We start from the raw sequence: 13153 nt of genomic DNA on the forward strand, positions 1-13153 counted from the left end.
GTATCACGTTCCCGTTCATTGGACAGTTTTGTTAGAAATGGGAAAGGAATAACAATGCAATCAAAACTAATATAAAATTTGAAACACATCTGTTTCATTGGTCGTATCAAATAACGGTCCTGGGTGCGCAATGAACAAAACAAATGAATTTAATATAGATTCATCCTATTTAAAAAAAAAAAATTGAAGAAAACCTTAAATAGAAAAATGGGTTCAAAATACATATTGTAAATAATTAATTATATTCGAATTAACACATTAAAATCAAATAAAATATACACTGCATTAAAAATAAAAAAATAAAATTACAACAGTATATACGCATACTAGACCATCTACAACATATATATATATATATATATATATATATACATCAAAATACATGTATTAGTTTAACGCTCGAGAAGGTGAGAAAGTCTTTTACGTTTTGAGTCTATGCTCTTCAGCAGAAAGTAACATGAGGAAATAAACAGTGAGAAAATGAAAAAAAGCTTCAGGGGCTAGTAATCAATCATGGTAGCTGGCTAGTTAGAAAAGAGTAGTTAGAATAGAGTATTGGTGATCCCAAAATGAAGGTGTGCATGCATGTGTATGTGAGAGTGTGGATAGGGGCTGTTGACCTTGACATGTGGATGTGTGCATGTGGATAGGGGCTGGTGACCTTGACGTGTGGATGTGTGTGTAAGTGTGTGCGTCTGTAATGTGTGGGTGTTTGGATGATGGTGTGGGCACTGGGAGTCAGTGCTAGTGTGTGCAGGGTGGTGTGATGTGGTCTGATGTGTGGTGTGGCATGATGTGGTGTGGGTGCTAGGAAGTGGTCAGTGCTAGTGTATGGGGTGGTGTTGGGGTGTGATGGTGTTGAGGTGTGGTGGTGTTGAGGTGGGGATGCAAGGGTGGGGTGTGGGGATGTGAGGGTGACATGTGGGTTTGGGGTGAAGACGTGGAGTAGGAGTGGGGTATATGGGAGGGGGATAGCATGTTGGGATTGTGGGTTGCAATGTCGTAGGAGGGGGTAACGATGAAGGGAGAAGGTGGGTAGGGGTGAAGAGAGGAAGTAGGTGTCAGGGCAAGAGAGGAAGTAGGTATGAGATGAAGAGAGTGGGGAGTCAGATGAAGAAGGGAAGGAAGTTGAGCCCATATGAAACTAGGGTGTTGTTCCCGAGTCTAATATCTTGGAGGTGGTCTGCGAACCGGTAAGCCAAGCGGCCTCCTGTTTGACCGATGTACAGAGAAGGACAGAAAGAGCAGGAGACACAGTAAATAACATTGCTAGAAGTGCAGATGAAAGAGTCAGTGATATAATAGGGACGATGATGAGAGCCTGTGAGAATGGTGGTGTTGGGGAGGTAGGGGCAAGTGGGGCAGCATGGGCAGGAGCAGGAGAATGAGCCCGGTTGGGAAGTGAGGTTAGGGAAAAAACTGTGGATCAGGAGGTCATGTAGGTTGTAAACTCATTTGAAGGAGCGGAGAGGTAGGTTGGGGAAGATGTGCGAAGTGGAGGGGGTTGGACTGGAGTTACCGGAAGGCTCGGAGAATGGTGTGTTGGAGAGGTAGGGTAGAGGGGTGGTAGGTGAGGAGAAATGGGAGATGGGTAATGGCAGGATAGGTGCAAGGAGAGAGAGCAGGGGCATGGTCCATGGAATGTGCTCTGGTGAGGGGATATCCACGAAAGATGAGGTGGTGAGCCATGAGTTGAAACTGAGTCTCAAAGTTATGGTTGTCACTGCAGAGCCTGTGCAGATGGAGGAATTGGGAGTAGAGGATGGAGAGCTTGGTGCGAGTCGGTGTGTTTGTAGTGGATGGAGGTGGTGAGAATGGAGTGGTGTATGTTGACTGAAATGTCGAGAAAGGCAACGGAAGTGTTGGAAATGGTGCAGGAGAATTCGAGAGCAGGATGGAAAGATTGCACAAAAGAGAGGAAGGAGTCTAGTTGTTCGTGGGATGTGAGGTCACACCAATACAGTCATCAATATAGTGACCATATAATTTAGGAGTGGGACCAGTGAATCTTGAAAATATTTGGGCTTCAACATAGCCAACAAACAGGTTCACAAAGTTGGAGCCCATTCTTGTTCCCATAGTCACTCTCGAGGTCTGTTGGTAAAACTCAACCATGAACGAGAAGTAGTTGAGGGAGAGAACAAGTTCGGCCAGATGAAGAAGTATGGACATGTCAGGTTGGGGGTTAGATCGAAGGAGTAGGTAGTGTTTGAGGGCCAAGAAGTCCTTCGTGGTATGGCATCACTGTATATAGACTCTTGATATAAAGAATGAAGAGAAGTTTAGAGGGGCCAGGAGAGAAAAAAAAGAATTGAAAAGACGAAGAGCATGGTTAGTGTCATGGATGTATGAGGGGAGGGGAGCCACTAGGGAGGAAAGGACACGGTTGAGGTATTTAGAGACAAGTTCCATGGGTCAGTTACAGGCAGAGATGATGGGGCAGCCAGGGTTGTTGGGTTTGTGGATTTTGGGAAAGAAGTAGAAGGTGGGGGGTGTGAGGAGTGCGGACAATGAGGTTCGAGGCGGTGGGAGGGAGACGAGAGGAGGAGATGAGGTCATGGATAGTGGAGGATACTGTCAGTTGGTAGCTAAGTGTGGGGTTGGAGGGCAGAGGGCAGTAGAAGGAGGTGTCTTAAAGTTGGTGGAGAGCTTTGGCCTTGTAGAGGTCCACACGCCACACCACAATGGCTCCAACCTTGTCGGCTAGTTATATGATAATGCCTTTGTGGCATTGGAGACATCGAAGAGCTGAGAGATTGGCTGGGGAGATGTTTAGATGTCAGGGACACCTGTGAAAGTTAAATCAGTCTGCAACGCATTGACAAATGCCTGCAAAATGATCAACTGCATGGAATTGACCAGGAGCTGGCGTCCAGTGGGATGGTCAGTGGCCCAGGTTGGTGAAGTAGTCCTCTTCATTAGATGCAGGTGGAGTGTTGTGAAATAATGTATATAGCCTGACACAGCGCACAAAGCTATGAAGATCAGCATGCGCCTGAAATTTGTTACTGGATGGAGTGATGGGGGGTTGAAGCGTAGACCCCTTTTGAGAAGAGTGCGTTCCACCTCAGAGAGGGGAAAATCAGGAGTGGTAACAAGAGACTGAAATGGGGAGAGGGGTTGATGGGTCAGATGTGGGAGAGGTGGTGGGGTAGTGGAAGGTTGGGAGGAGGGATAAGTGTGTGTGTAGGGGGGGGTGGAGTGACGGAGGGTTTATCACACATACAGCTCTTTTAGAATGTGATTCTTTACTACTATATGACTGTAAAACCCCATGGTGATTTAGAAGCAATTATCATGCTTTTTTTTTAGCTAAACTGTGCAACCTAATACCTTCACTCACCAGTTCTTCACAGCCTTTGCTCCATTTTCAAGCGGTGTATATGTCTGTTTCTGTCAAAGTTACCAATTCTATCTTCATCCTTTTAAATTCACTCAATGAACATCTTTTTTTTCCAACATCCCAGCTGTGCCTTATCTTTTATACCTTGTACTTTTATAACACATACATTTTGAACTTCTTTCAATAGCAAATATTAATTTGAAGTGCACTTTAACCAAGCTAATCTTATTTATCATAAATCTAAGAAAATCTGATAAAACAAGTTGTAAGATTAACAAATAAATAAAAATAATATATAGGGCAAGGAAATACACATGGCAACAAAACTACTCATTCCACTTCAAAATGTTAACAAAGTAAATAAAACTACACAAGGACATCAATTTGAATGATGTTCAATCAGTTTACTCTGTAGAACTAAAGAAATTCTGTAAAGACCGTGAATGAATTAGATTAAATTGTTAAATAATTGAATAAATAAAACAATTTCATATCTTTTGGAAGGAAAGAATTATATCAGCAAAATATTGATTCTTATTTATTTTCATACTTACAATTTTAACTTTTGACTTTTCCTCTGAAGCAATAGTGCCTTCTAGTTCTTTTTTTGTTTCTAATAATTTATTTACCAAACCACCTGTTTAAAAAGTGAGAGAGAAAAATTAAAAGTTGAGAAAGAAAAAAAATCTTCAAAATGTACAAATACAAAATACATTCTGAGCAAAGAATAAATTTTCCATTGATGTTGTATAGGTAGATAACTACTACAGTACTCTTAAAAATTTTCAGAATGTATGGTACATTAAGTGTTTACAGAAATTTATTCTCTCAAATTAAAAATATATGAATCTACCTCAGTAATTAGGTGTATTTTGTAAATACTGTGTTAGAAATTCAAAGTTTTAGAATTATTGCATCGTTTTTCACTGATCTAATGTCACTGAGCGTAGGATGTCTATAAATCATTTAAGTCTGAATGTATCTTTCGCAAAGTTATATCAACATACTTGACTTAATACTGAAATAAATTCTGTGCAGCTAATATAACAAGACAAATCCATCTCACCTGTTTATGCCGATTCAAAATACAAATATCAAAATTGTTTATAATATAGTAAGAATACATCAAAGTTAGTCTTGGTCAATCTAAATCATTTCAAAGAAAAATAAGGATGTGTACAGGTTTTGCATTTCTTTAGATTGTAAGAGTTAAATGTGTCCGTATAATTTATTTGCAAACTGTTGTTGTCAGGAATGATATTTATTTGCAGCATTAGGTGTTATTTTCCATCAAATTTTGTAACAGTTTGTTCAAAGATTTGATCTCCATTTTCTTCCCAACTCTGTGATTAAAACTATTTGGTATAATTTTTCTTACTGATCAAAGTAGTGATTTCATTACAACAAAGCTTTCCATGAAATGGCTCACAATATAACAAAACATGTTTTAAATTTCTTCTTTGTAGTGTCAAAAACTATCCCCTTTCCATTGTTTATAACCAATGATGTCATATAAAGAAAAGAAAGAAAGAAAAGGAGAAAAACACTGTGCCCTAGAGAGCACCGTGTTTGCCTTATTTTTATTTTTGCCTTTCCTTCCTAGAACATCATCTCTCTGCCAAACATTTAGCATGTCTTTCCTGCAAGAGTAGACCTGCAACTATTTAAATGAAACAATGACAGTATTAAGCTCACTTGTCTTGGTGGACCTGCAAAAGCCATGGAGACAGCACTTTTCTCTAGACTCAACAAGTGGATCTACAAAACCTATTACTTTCTGAAAAGTGGATCTGCAAAGTCTATTGCTGGTGGATGAGAATAGTAAATAAATATATCTGACCATTAACCTTCAATGTTTTAAAGAACCAGCATCACCAAGCTTGAGTTCTATCAATGGCAATTCCCTATCACAAATCTTGACAAATCACACCTACTTAGACACTTTAGCAGATAACCGTTTAGCATTCACATTACTTTGTCAAATGTAATTCTTATTCATTCGCATTGTTTTGGATTGCGCATTATCTCATAGTTATGAGATTTCAATGATATGATTGTTTATTTAAAAAATTACATTGTAGGGTAGGTGTGAAAAGCCAGATCTGGCTGATTAAAACTGGTAGAAAATTTTGGCTTGATACGGCCAGTTTAAAAGCTAACAGGTTAAACCAGCCATTTTTTGCCCAAATATTCTACCTTGTTTTATGTTCAAATTCTCACACCTACCCAACAACATCATTTTACAAACAAACAATCACATCACCAAAATCTTACCTCTATAAGATAAAGGCACTATTATTTCAAAACAATGAGAATAATGTAGTCGACAGTCACCACAATGCTAACGGTTAATCTGATTGAGTGAACTTTGACTGCTTCCTGTGCATTCAATATTAGCTCTTGACTTACTGTTGCCACTGACTGCTCTCCTATACTCCTCTTTGGTCTACATCCTTAGATTACCGAGTACTTTAGATGTTGGTGCAACAAGAAAAGTGTTCCCAGTATGCCCTTACAAAATATCGTACTGTAAGTCTAGTCTATTAATAATCTAGGGGTCTCAAACAGTCATTCATTCACCTTTACTAACTGAGGGTATTAACTATAAAAACTGAGCATTACTCCTTCAATCTAAAACCCCAGAAAAATCCATTTGATTTAAAGGTCAGTCTCATTACAGGGTGCCTTGCCTTGAGTGGGCATCTTGTACTTGCAACCCTGGGCTGACTAGGGCTTTGTAAGTGTATTTGGTAGGTGGAGAGTGGCAGAAGCCCATAATCTATCATCATCATCATCGTTTAACGTCCGCTTTCCATGCTAGCATGGGTTGGACGATCTGACTGAGGACTGGTGAAACCGGATGGCAACACCAGGCTCCAATCTAATTTGGCAGAGTTTCTACAGCTGGATGCCCTTCCTAACGCCAACCACTCAGAGAGTGTAGTGGGTGCTTTTATGTGTCACCCGCACGAAAACGGCCACGCTCGAAATGGTGTCTTTTATGTGCCACCCGCACAAGCCAGTCCAGGGGCACTGGCAACGATCTCACTCGAAAATCCTACGGGAGCCAGTCAGGCGGTACTGGCAATGGCCACGCTCAAAATGGTGCATCTCATGTGCCACCCGCACAAGAGCCAGTCCAGGGGCACTGGCAACGATCTTACTTGGCTTGCCGGGTCTTCTCACGCACAGCACATTGTGTGTGTGTGTGTGTGTGTATATATATATATTTATGTGTGTGTTCGTGCCTCTATGTTTTGACACTGTATAAATGTTGTAAACAAGCATCATCAACATACAAGAAATGCTGTTCATTTCCAACCTTCTGCGAAAACATGTCCAGCCATGGGAGAAAATTACCTTGTTTGAAATGAGGCAAGGGAAGGGCATTCAGCCATAGAAAATCTGCCTCAGTGAATTCTGTTTGAACCATGCAAACATGAAAAAGCAAATGTTAAAACAATTAGGATGATGATGATGATGATAACTGTCATCGCATATTTATATATTTAGTGTAGCACAAATTATCCAAACAATTTTGTATATCTTTGTATATAATGAATAGAATTTACACCGCCATAGAAATTACTAGCATTTAAAATTCTCATGAAAAATAATTAAACTTGCTTGAAGAATTAGTAAACAGATGTATCCTGATTAGTTTTCCAAAATTTGTTTATATTCAGAGACTTTGTATTTTAATACTTAGCTAGATATAAAAGAACATTCCATCTAATTTTGGTATATATTTATATACAAAATACATACATAAAATTCAATAGATATAACACTTAACTACAGATAAGTAAATTAAGAACATTTCTGAAGACAATATATCACCTCTATCAGCAATACTGCCACCTATCTTAAAACTAATGATAGATGTTATTATGACAATTCGACCTATGTGTGCTGTGTGAATAAGTATTAACATGTGAAACATGAATGTTTATATGTATAGGATGCATGTGTTTATATATGCCTGAGCTGTGTGTATGTATACCTGTGTGATGAAAGCTGTGTACAAGTAAGTATATATATGTATACAAACTCTGTGCGTGTGTGTGTGTGTGTGTGTGTGTGTGTATGTATGTATATATTACTGGTGTGTTAACTATGTTTTGTCTCATTGGTATAATGTATTGTAGAATGTATTGATAGGTTTATTATCCATCAATGTCTTGAGGGATGTAAACAATGAGGAATATCAACAAAACGTTTATACTATAGGTTCATGGACAGGAAAAGAAGGAACAGTTGCATATTTATGTTTCAATTCCTGCTGGAATTTTCATCAGTCATTATGTACTACCTCTTAACTGTTCATGAACACACTCCTTGTAAATCTGATATTAGGGGTTAAAGTATATACAGTGTACTGTTCAATTATTGGAGAGATCAACAATAAAAGTACTCCTCTAGCATGAAATAAATATTTAATATACACAAGATTTAAATGTGAACTACTATAAGTTAAACCCTTTAGCATTCAAACCGGCCCAATTCAGCCTATATATTTTAAGAGTCTTATGTTAAAATTGGCCAGATGAGGCCTCTCACACCTATCCCATATTGTTTTACTAAAACTAAGTAATCATATCATTGAAGGCTTGATGCTTTGAGATAATGCATGATTAATTCAAAACAGTATAAATAAATAAGCATTACATTTGATAGAGCAATCCGAATGCTAAAGAGTAAAAACTCTGATAGTATAATTATCCTTATAATTATCCATGTTGCATGCTGTGTACACCTGTGCAATTTTCAGGCAAAAACAAAAAAAATAAGGCAAGAGCACTCAGAGAGTGCAAACCTCTGTCAAGGTAACACCAATGTCCTTGCAACGATTAGCCAGAGATGATTTTTAAAATGAAAATATCTGGAATAAACTCGACTGCTTTCACAAATGAACCTGACCACTCTCAAAAATTAAGTAAAAAAACAGGGAAAAATAATCTAAAATCCTAGTCCGATACCGGATTGATCCCAAAATCTAATCAGTTTGTGCCAGTCATGAGCCCAAACATCCCTGAAAGTTTCATCTGAATCCATCCTGTGGTTCTAGAGATATCTTGTCCACAGACAAACAAACAAACATGACTGAAAACAATACCTCCGCCTTCACTAAAGCAAAGGTAAGAAAAAATCTAAATATTTTCAGTAAAGTTCTCACTGCTTTTTCTACTTGTAGCACATAAAAACTTTTAACAATGTGTGTAGCCAAGATATTTTTTCTTGCCAAGATAACCAGATCAGTATCTTTTGAACAGAGTCATTCAAGCTATCTATCCTGCCACAAAAGCCTCAAAAAGATAACAGAGTTAGTCTCCAAAAGAAATGAGAAATTTGCAATAGTGATTCATACAAACTCAGCTTTGCATAAATGTCACCATCATCATCATCGTTGTCAATGCTATCATTGTCATCATCATTGTGTGTTGTCATGCTAATGTCTACTTTGCCATGCTTGCATGGGTCAGATAATGTTTTCAAGAGAACTCTTTTCTAAATATATTTTCACAGAAAATTGCAAACAATGTCACCCACCTCTAATATGACAAGAATGTTGTTTCAATTTGAGAATACTATCAGTATAAGGACTCACACACACACACATACACATACACGATGGCTCCTTTCAGTCTCCATCTACACATCATAATCATTTTCATGTTCACGTTTCCATGTTGGTCTGGGTTCCTTGAAACTCATTGAGGCAAATTTTCTGTGGCCAGACGATCCTCCTATTACCAACCACCACTTGTTTTCCAAGTAAGGTTATTTTCATTCCAATGGCCCTCACATGTCAGCTGAATATTTTTTTACTGGAGAATGAAAACACACACACAGAGCTGTGTAGGTTCAGTCCTACTGTGTGGCCCCTTGAGCACATGTATTTACTAAAGCTATAAATTGTTTGTAACTGTCATACAGCCAGTAGCATTCATTTCACATATTTTGTGAAAACATATCTGATGATGAGGAAATATTACCTTACTTGGAAACAGGTGAGGTATCATGATGACAGGAAGGAGATCTGACCATAGAAAATCTGCCTCAAATCTGTTTGACCTATGCTAGCATGGAAAAATAGATGTTAAAACAATGATGATGTTGATGATCATACACACACACACACACACTATGGGCTTTGGTACAGTTTATGTGAATGAATTCCAATGATTGGCCTTAGGTTTTAGTACAAAACACTTGCCTAAGATGTGATGCACTGAAACTGAACCTGAAACCATGTGGCTATGAAGTGAACTTAATAACCACATACCTGTCACTGCGGCTATAACCAGGTGGTTGCAAAGCAAACTTAGTTACCACACAGTTAAACCTCTGCCAATATCAAGACATGTCAGCGTATGTTTACTTTTTACCATTATATACATAATGTACATGTATTAGATTGTATAATCACTTAAAGTGAGATGAAATGTTTCATTTGTTGACTGAGAAATAGAACCAAGAACTGAACTTCAAATGAGCTTATATCTCATTGAACATTATCATTAATTTTGTTTGTTTATTTTCTTTCTCCACCCAAGAACATCAGAGAACCCTGTACAAAGAGATTATATCTAAGGCACTTGTATTTCCTTCACTTCAAATGGAGTGGCAGCAGGTTTTGCTATAATGAACCAAAGGAAGGTTAGCCAAATGCATCACAAAACATTAGAAAGAAAATTTGAAGATCTATAGTTGTGTTTCAATTTAAACGATGAAAAAAAAAAAATCATGAATCCATTTTCTTACATTCTTAACGGTAAACCATTAATTGTCTTGCATGAAAAGACAGATTATTTGTCTATATGTTCAAACAATGACATACATAAATATGCAAGCTTGTACACTAAACAATTATACTAATAGCATATGCACACATGCTTGGTTAAGGAATGTTAAAGGAAACTCTGCATTGTTCTTGTGTAATGGTTTCTTTTTTTTACCAGATTCTTTTTCAGTTTGTCAGGCAGCAGTACCTTAGGAGTCAATAGTGCTTCTTTTTGGTATCACTATCTGTTTTTTCCTGTAGAATTGGTAGTCCTGTCTTTATCAGTTATAAGCCAAAAACTTTGTGGCTTATAACTTCTTGCTTACAGACTAAATAGTTCTCCTCTCTGTCTAAGGCCCCAATTCTAAGAGCAATACTGTCAGTTAATTTAGGTCTCTTAAGATCTGGAGTGTCTTTTTCTTATCCTGCCGACACGCTCAGTGATGAGTTTATCAAATGTATTTCCTTCTACTTGGGTGAATACAGAATCATCTCCTAAAATATGATTACGAAGATGTTTTTTAAAAATAAAAATGATTCTAATGGATTAACAGAGCTTTAGAATGTCTAGCACAACTGGTTATTTTCATTTCTTTCATTCAAAATAAGAGACCCACTGATGCTGTCAATATATTAAAATGTTTTGCAAATTCCTTAGTCTTGGTGGCATCATCTTGCTCACAGAATCAATGTGAACTTGCTTAACATTCTTTTCTAAAAGCCTTCCTCTGTTCCTCAGTTGAACACTGAATAACATCTTTCAAACAAATATGTAGTATTCTAATTCATAATAGATGATTTGTTCAGTTTTATTCTGTAATTAGTAACATGTCTGTTATTTATAATATCCATTGTTTTTAAATTTAAGATTTTCTTCTATTTAAACAGACCCTTGTGTTGTATTAGTTTGACTTGTGTTTCAGTCTTCTCTTTTTAAGATTTATCACTCTTTTCGCTCCTGGTCAATAGGCTTCGTTACTTTCTCTTCCCCACTTTCTTTCGAGCAGTATATTCATTTTTGAGCATTTTCAAATTTCTTGTTTTTTTTTCACATTAGTTATCTTCATCATCTTCAGAACTTTTCCTAATGATCTCTGTTTCATTGTTAGTAGATGCTGTCTTCTCAGTAAATTCCTTTTTATTGACACACATTCCATTAGTTGCTTTTTGTTTCCACAGTAAAATCCATTTTTTGACCAAATTTATTCTTCATTTATAGTATCAGGTGTTTGTTCCAATGTTGATTCCTTCTCCACTGAAGTGCATCATGACACTTTTATCCATGTAAAAATACACATGTACAACTGTGTTATGTTTACAAACAGCGTCTCCAAGCACCGTGTACAAATATACAAAGAGCACTGTGTACAAATGTACAAACAGCATCTCCAAGCACTGTGCTGGCATAATGCAAAGAGCACTCATGCTTGTGCCACATAAAAAAACATCCATGCTGGTGTCATATGAAAGATATTCATGCTGACATCATGAAAAAAGCACCTACACTGGCACCATGTAAAAAGCTCTCATGTTGCCACCACATGAAGAACACCCAGTACACTCTGTAAAGTGACTGGCCTAGGAAGGGCATCCAGCTATAGAAATCACATCAAAACAGACAATCGGAGCTTGGTGCAGCTCTCCAGCTTGTCAGCTCTTGTCAAATCATCTAACCCATGCCAGCATGGAAAATGGATATTAAATGATGATGATGATAAACTCCAGTGAAAGAGATATCTTTCATGAATATTGTAGGAAACAATTTCCTGTGGTCATCAGTGATAAAGCTAACAAATCCATAAGCAACAGTATTGTTCATGATTTATATTCTTTCCTGATCAACATTGCCAAAAGCCTTCCCTACATTTATCTGATAAAGCAGATTGTTTAACACCCAGTTATGATCCAGCAAAAACTATACAAGGCAGCTTCTACTTAGATAGAAAGAACATAATCAGATTATCACTGATAATTTCGTCTCTGACCTTGTAGTCAAGATAAACATGACATTTTAGATATCTGTGCTGTTTGCTTCCTTGTGAATGGAGAATATTATGCTTTTTTTCAACTTCTTGATAGGCTTGCTGCTTTTAAGAAAGATGTGGTAAAGTTTTAGCAGGTAGCTGGTTAATGCTTTGTTAACTGATTTAAAGAGAAATTTGCCAGTGCCGATGGACTGGCTCCTGTGCAGGTGGCATGTAAAATACACCATTTCGAGCGTGGCCGTCACCAGTACTGCCTGATTCGCCCTCGTGCTGGTGGCACGTAAAACACCCACTACACTCTTGGAGTGGTTGGCATTAGGAAGGGCATCCAGCTGTAGAAACGCTGCCAAATCAGATTGGAGCCTGGTGTCGCCTCCTGGTTTACCAGTCCTCAGTCAAATCGTCCAACCCATGCTAGGCATGGAAAGCAGACGTTAAACGATGATGATGATGATGTTGAGAAACTACCAAGTAGACTGCTGCTAATTTCAGGCTTATTTTACCTAAAGCAGAAACATATCTGTTAAATAGATGTAACTGATGGTTTTATGTCTGGTCACTCACAAGTGCTACCAGGTAACAAGTAGCTTGGTGCAGCCTGTAGCATGGTCAGATCATTGGTGACTAAACCAGTTTCCCTGCCCAGCTCACCGGAGGAGGAGGGTTACTAGAAACCCAGCAGTACAAAAACAATATCTGTCAAAAGAATAACTGAACCTAACCTAGTGACAATTATTTAGCATTAATGTGGGGGCTCATAAATTCCAGGTTGAGCACTCAACTTTAGAGGGCACAACTATAGCCACAGCTATACTGGCAGTATAGCTGGGAGGGAGTCTGAGATTTGTAACCTTAGAAGCCAACCAGACTAGGACAATTTTGAACATAAACTTGAAATAATTGTGAGTACCTGTAAAGAGGCAAACACAGACAATTATCTAGGTTGGAAGAGAACATTGAGAACTGATCCTATTCATCCTGAAGAGAGCATGAAGATGCAATAAATGGCTGCAGTGTGTGGCAAAGAATGGTGGTTGTCTC

At 37.9% G+C, this 13153-nt stretch overlaps 1 protein-coding gene across 6 annotated transcripts in view; it reads right to left on the minus strand.

Annotated features, from left to right (window-relative positions):
- LOC106877218 (intraflagellar transport protein 54) overlaps positions 1–13153 on the minus strand; it is a 293932-nt gene that overhangs the window by 30053 nt on the left and 250726 nt on the right. For all 6 annotated transcript variants that reach the window (XM_089354120.1, XM_089354119.1, XM_052968703.2 and 3 more), the window contains one exon: positions 3898–3980. In XM_089354120.1, the coding sequence (XP_089210246.1) occupies positions 3898–3980 (83 nt within the window). The remainder of the gene's footprint in view (positions 1–3897; positions 3981–13153) is intronic.

This window comes from Octopus bimaculoides, chromosome 6 (genome assembly GCF_046866305.1).
Source record: "Octopus bimaculoides isolate indiv1 chromosome 6, ASM4686630v1, whole genome shotgun sequence".
Classification (NCBI taxonomy): domain Eukaryota; kingdom Metazoa; phylum Mollusca; class Cephalopoda; order Octopoda; family Octopodidae; genus Octopus; species Octopus bimaculoides.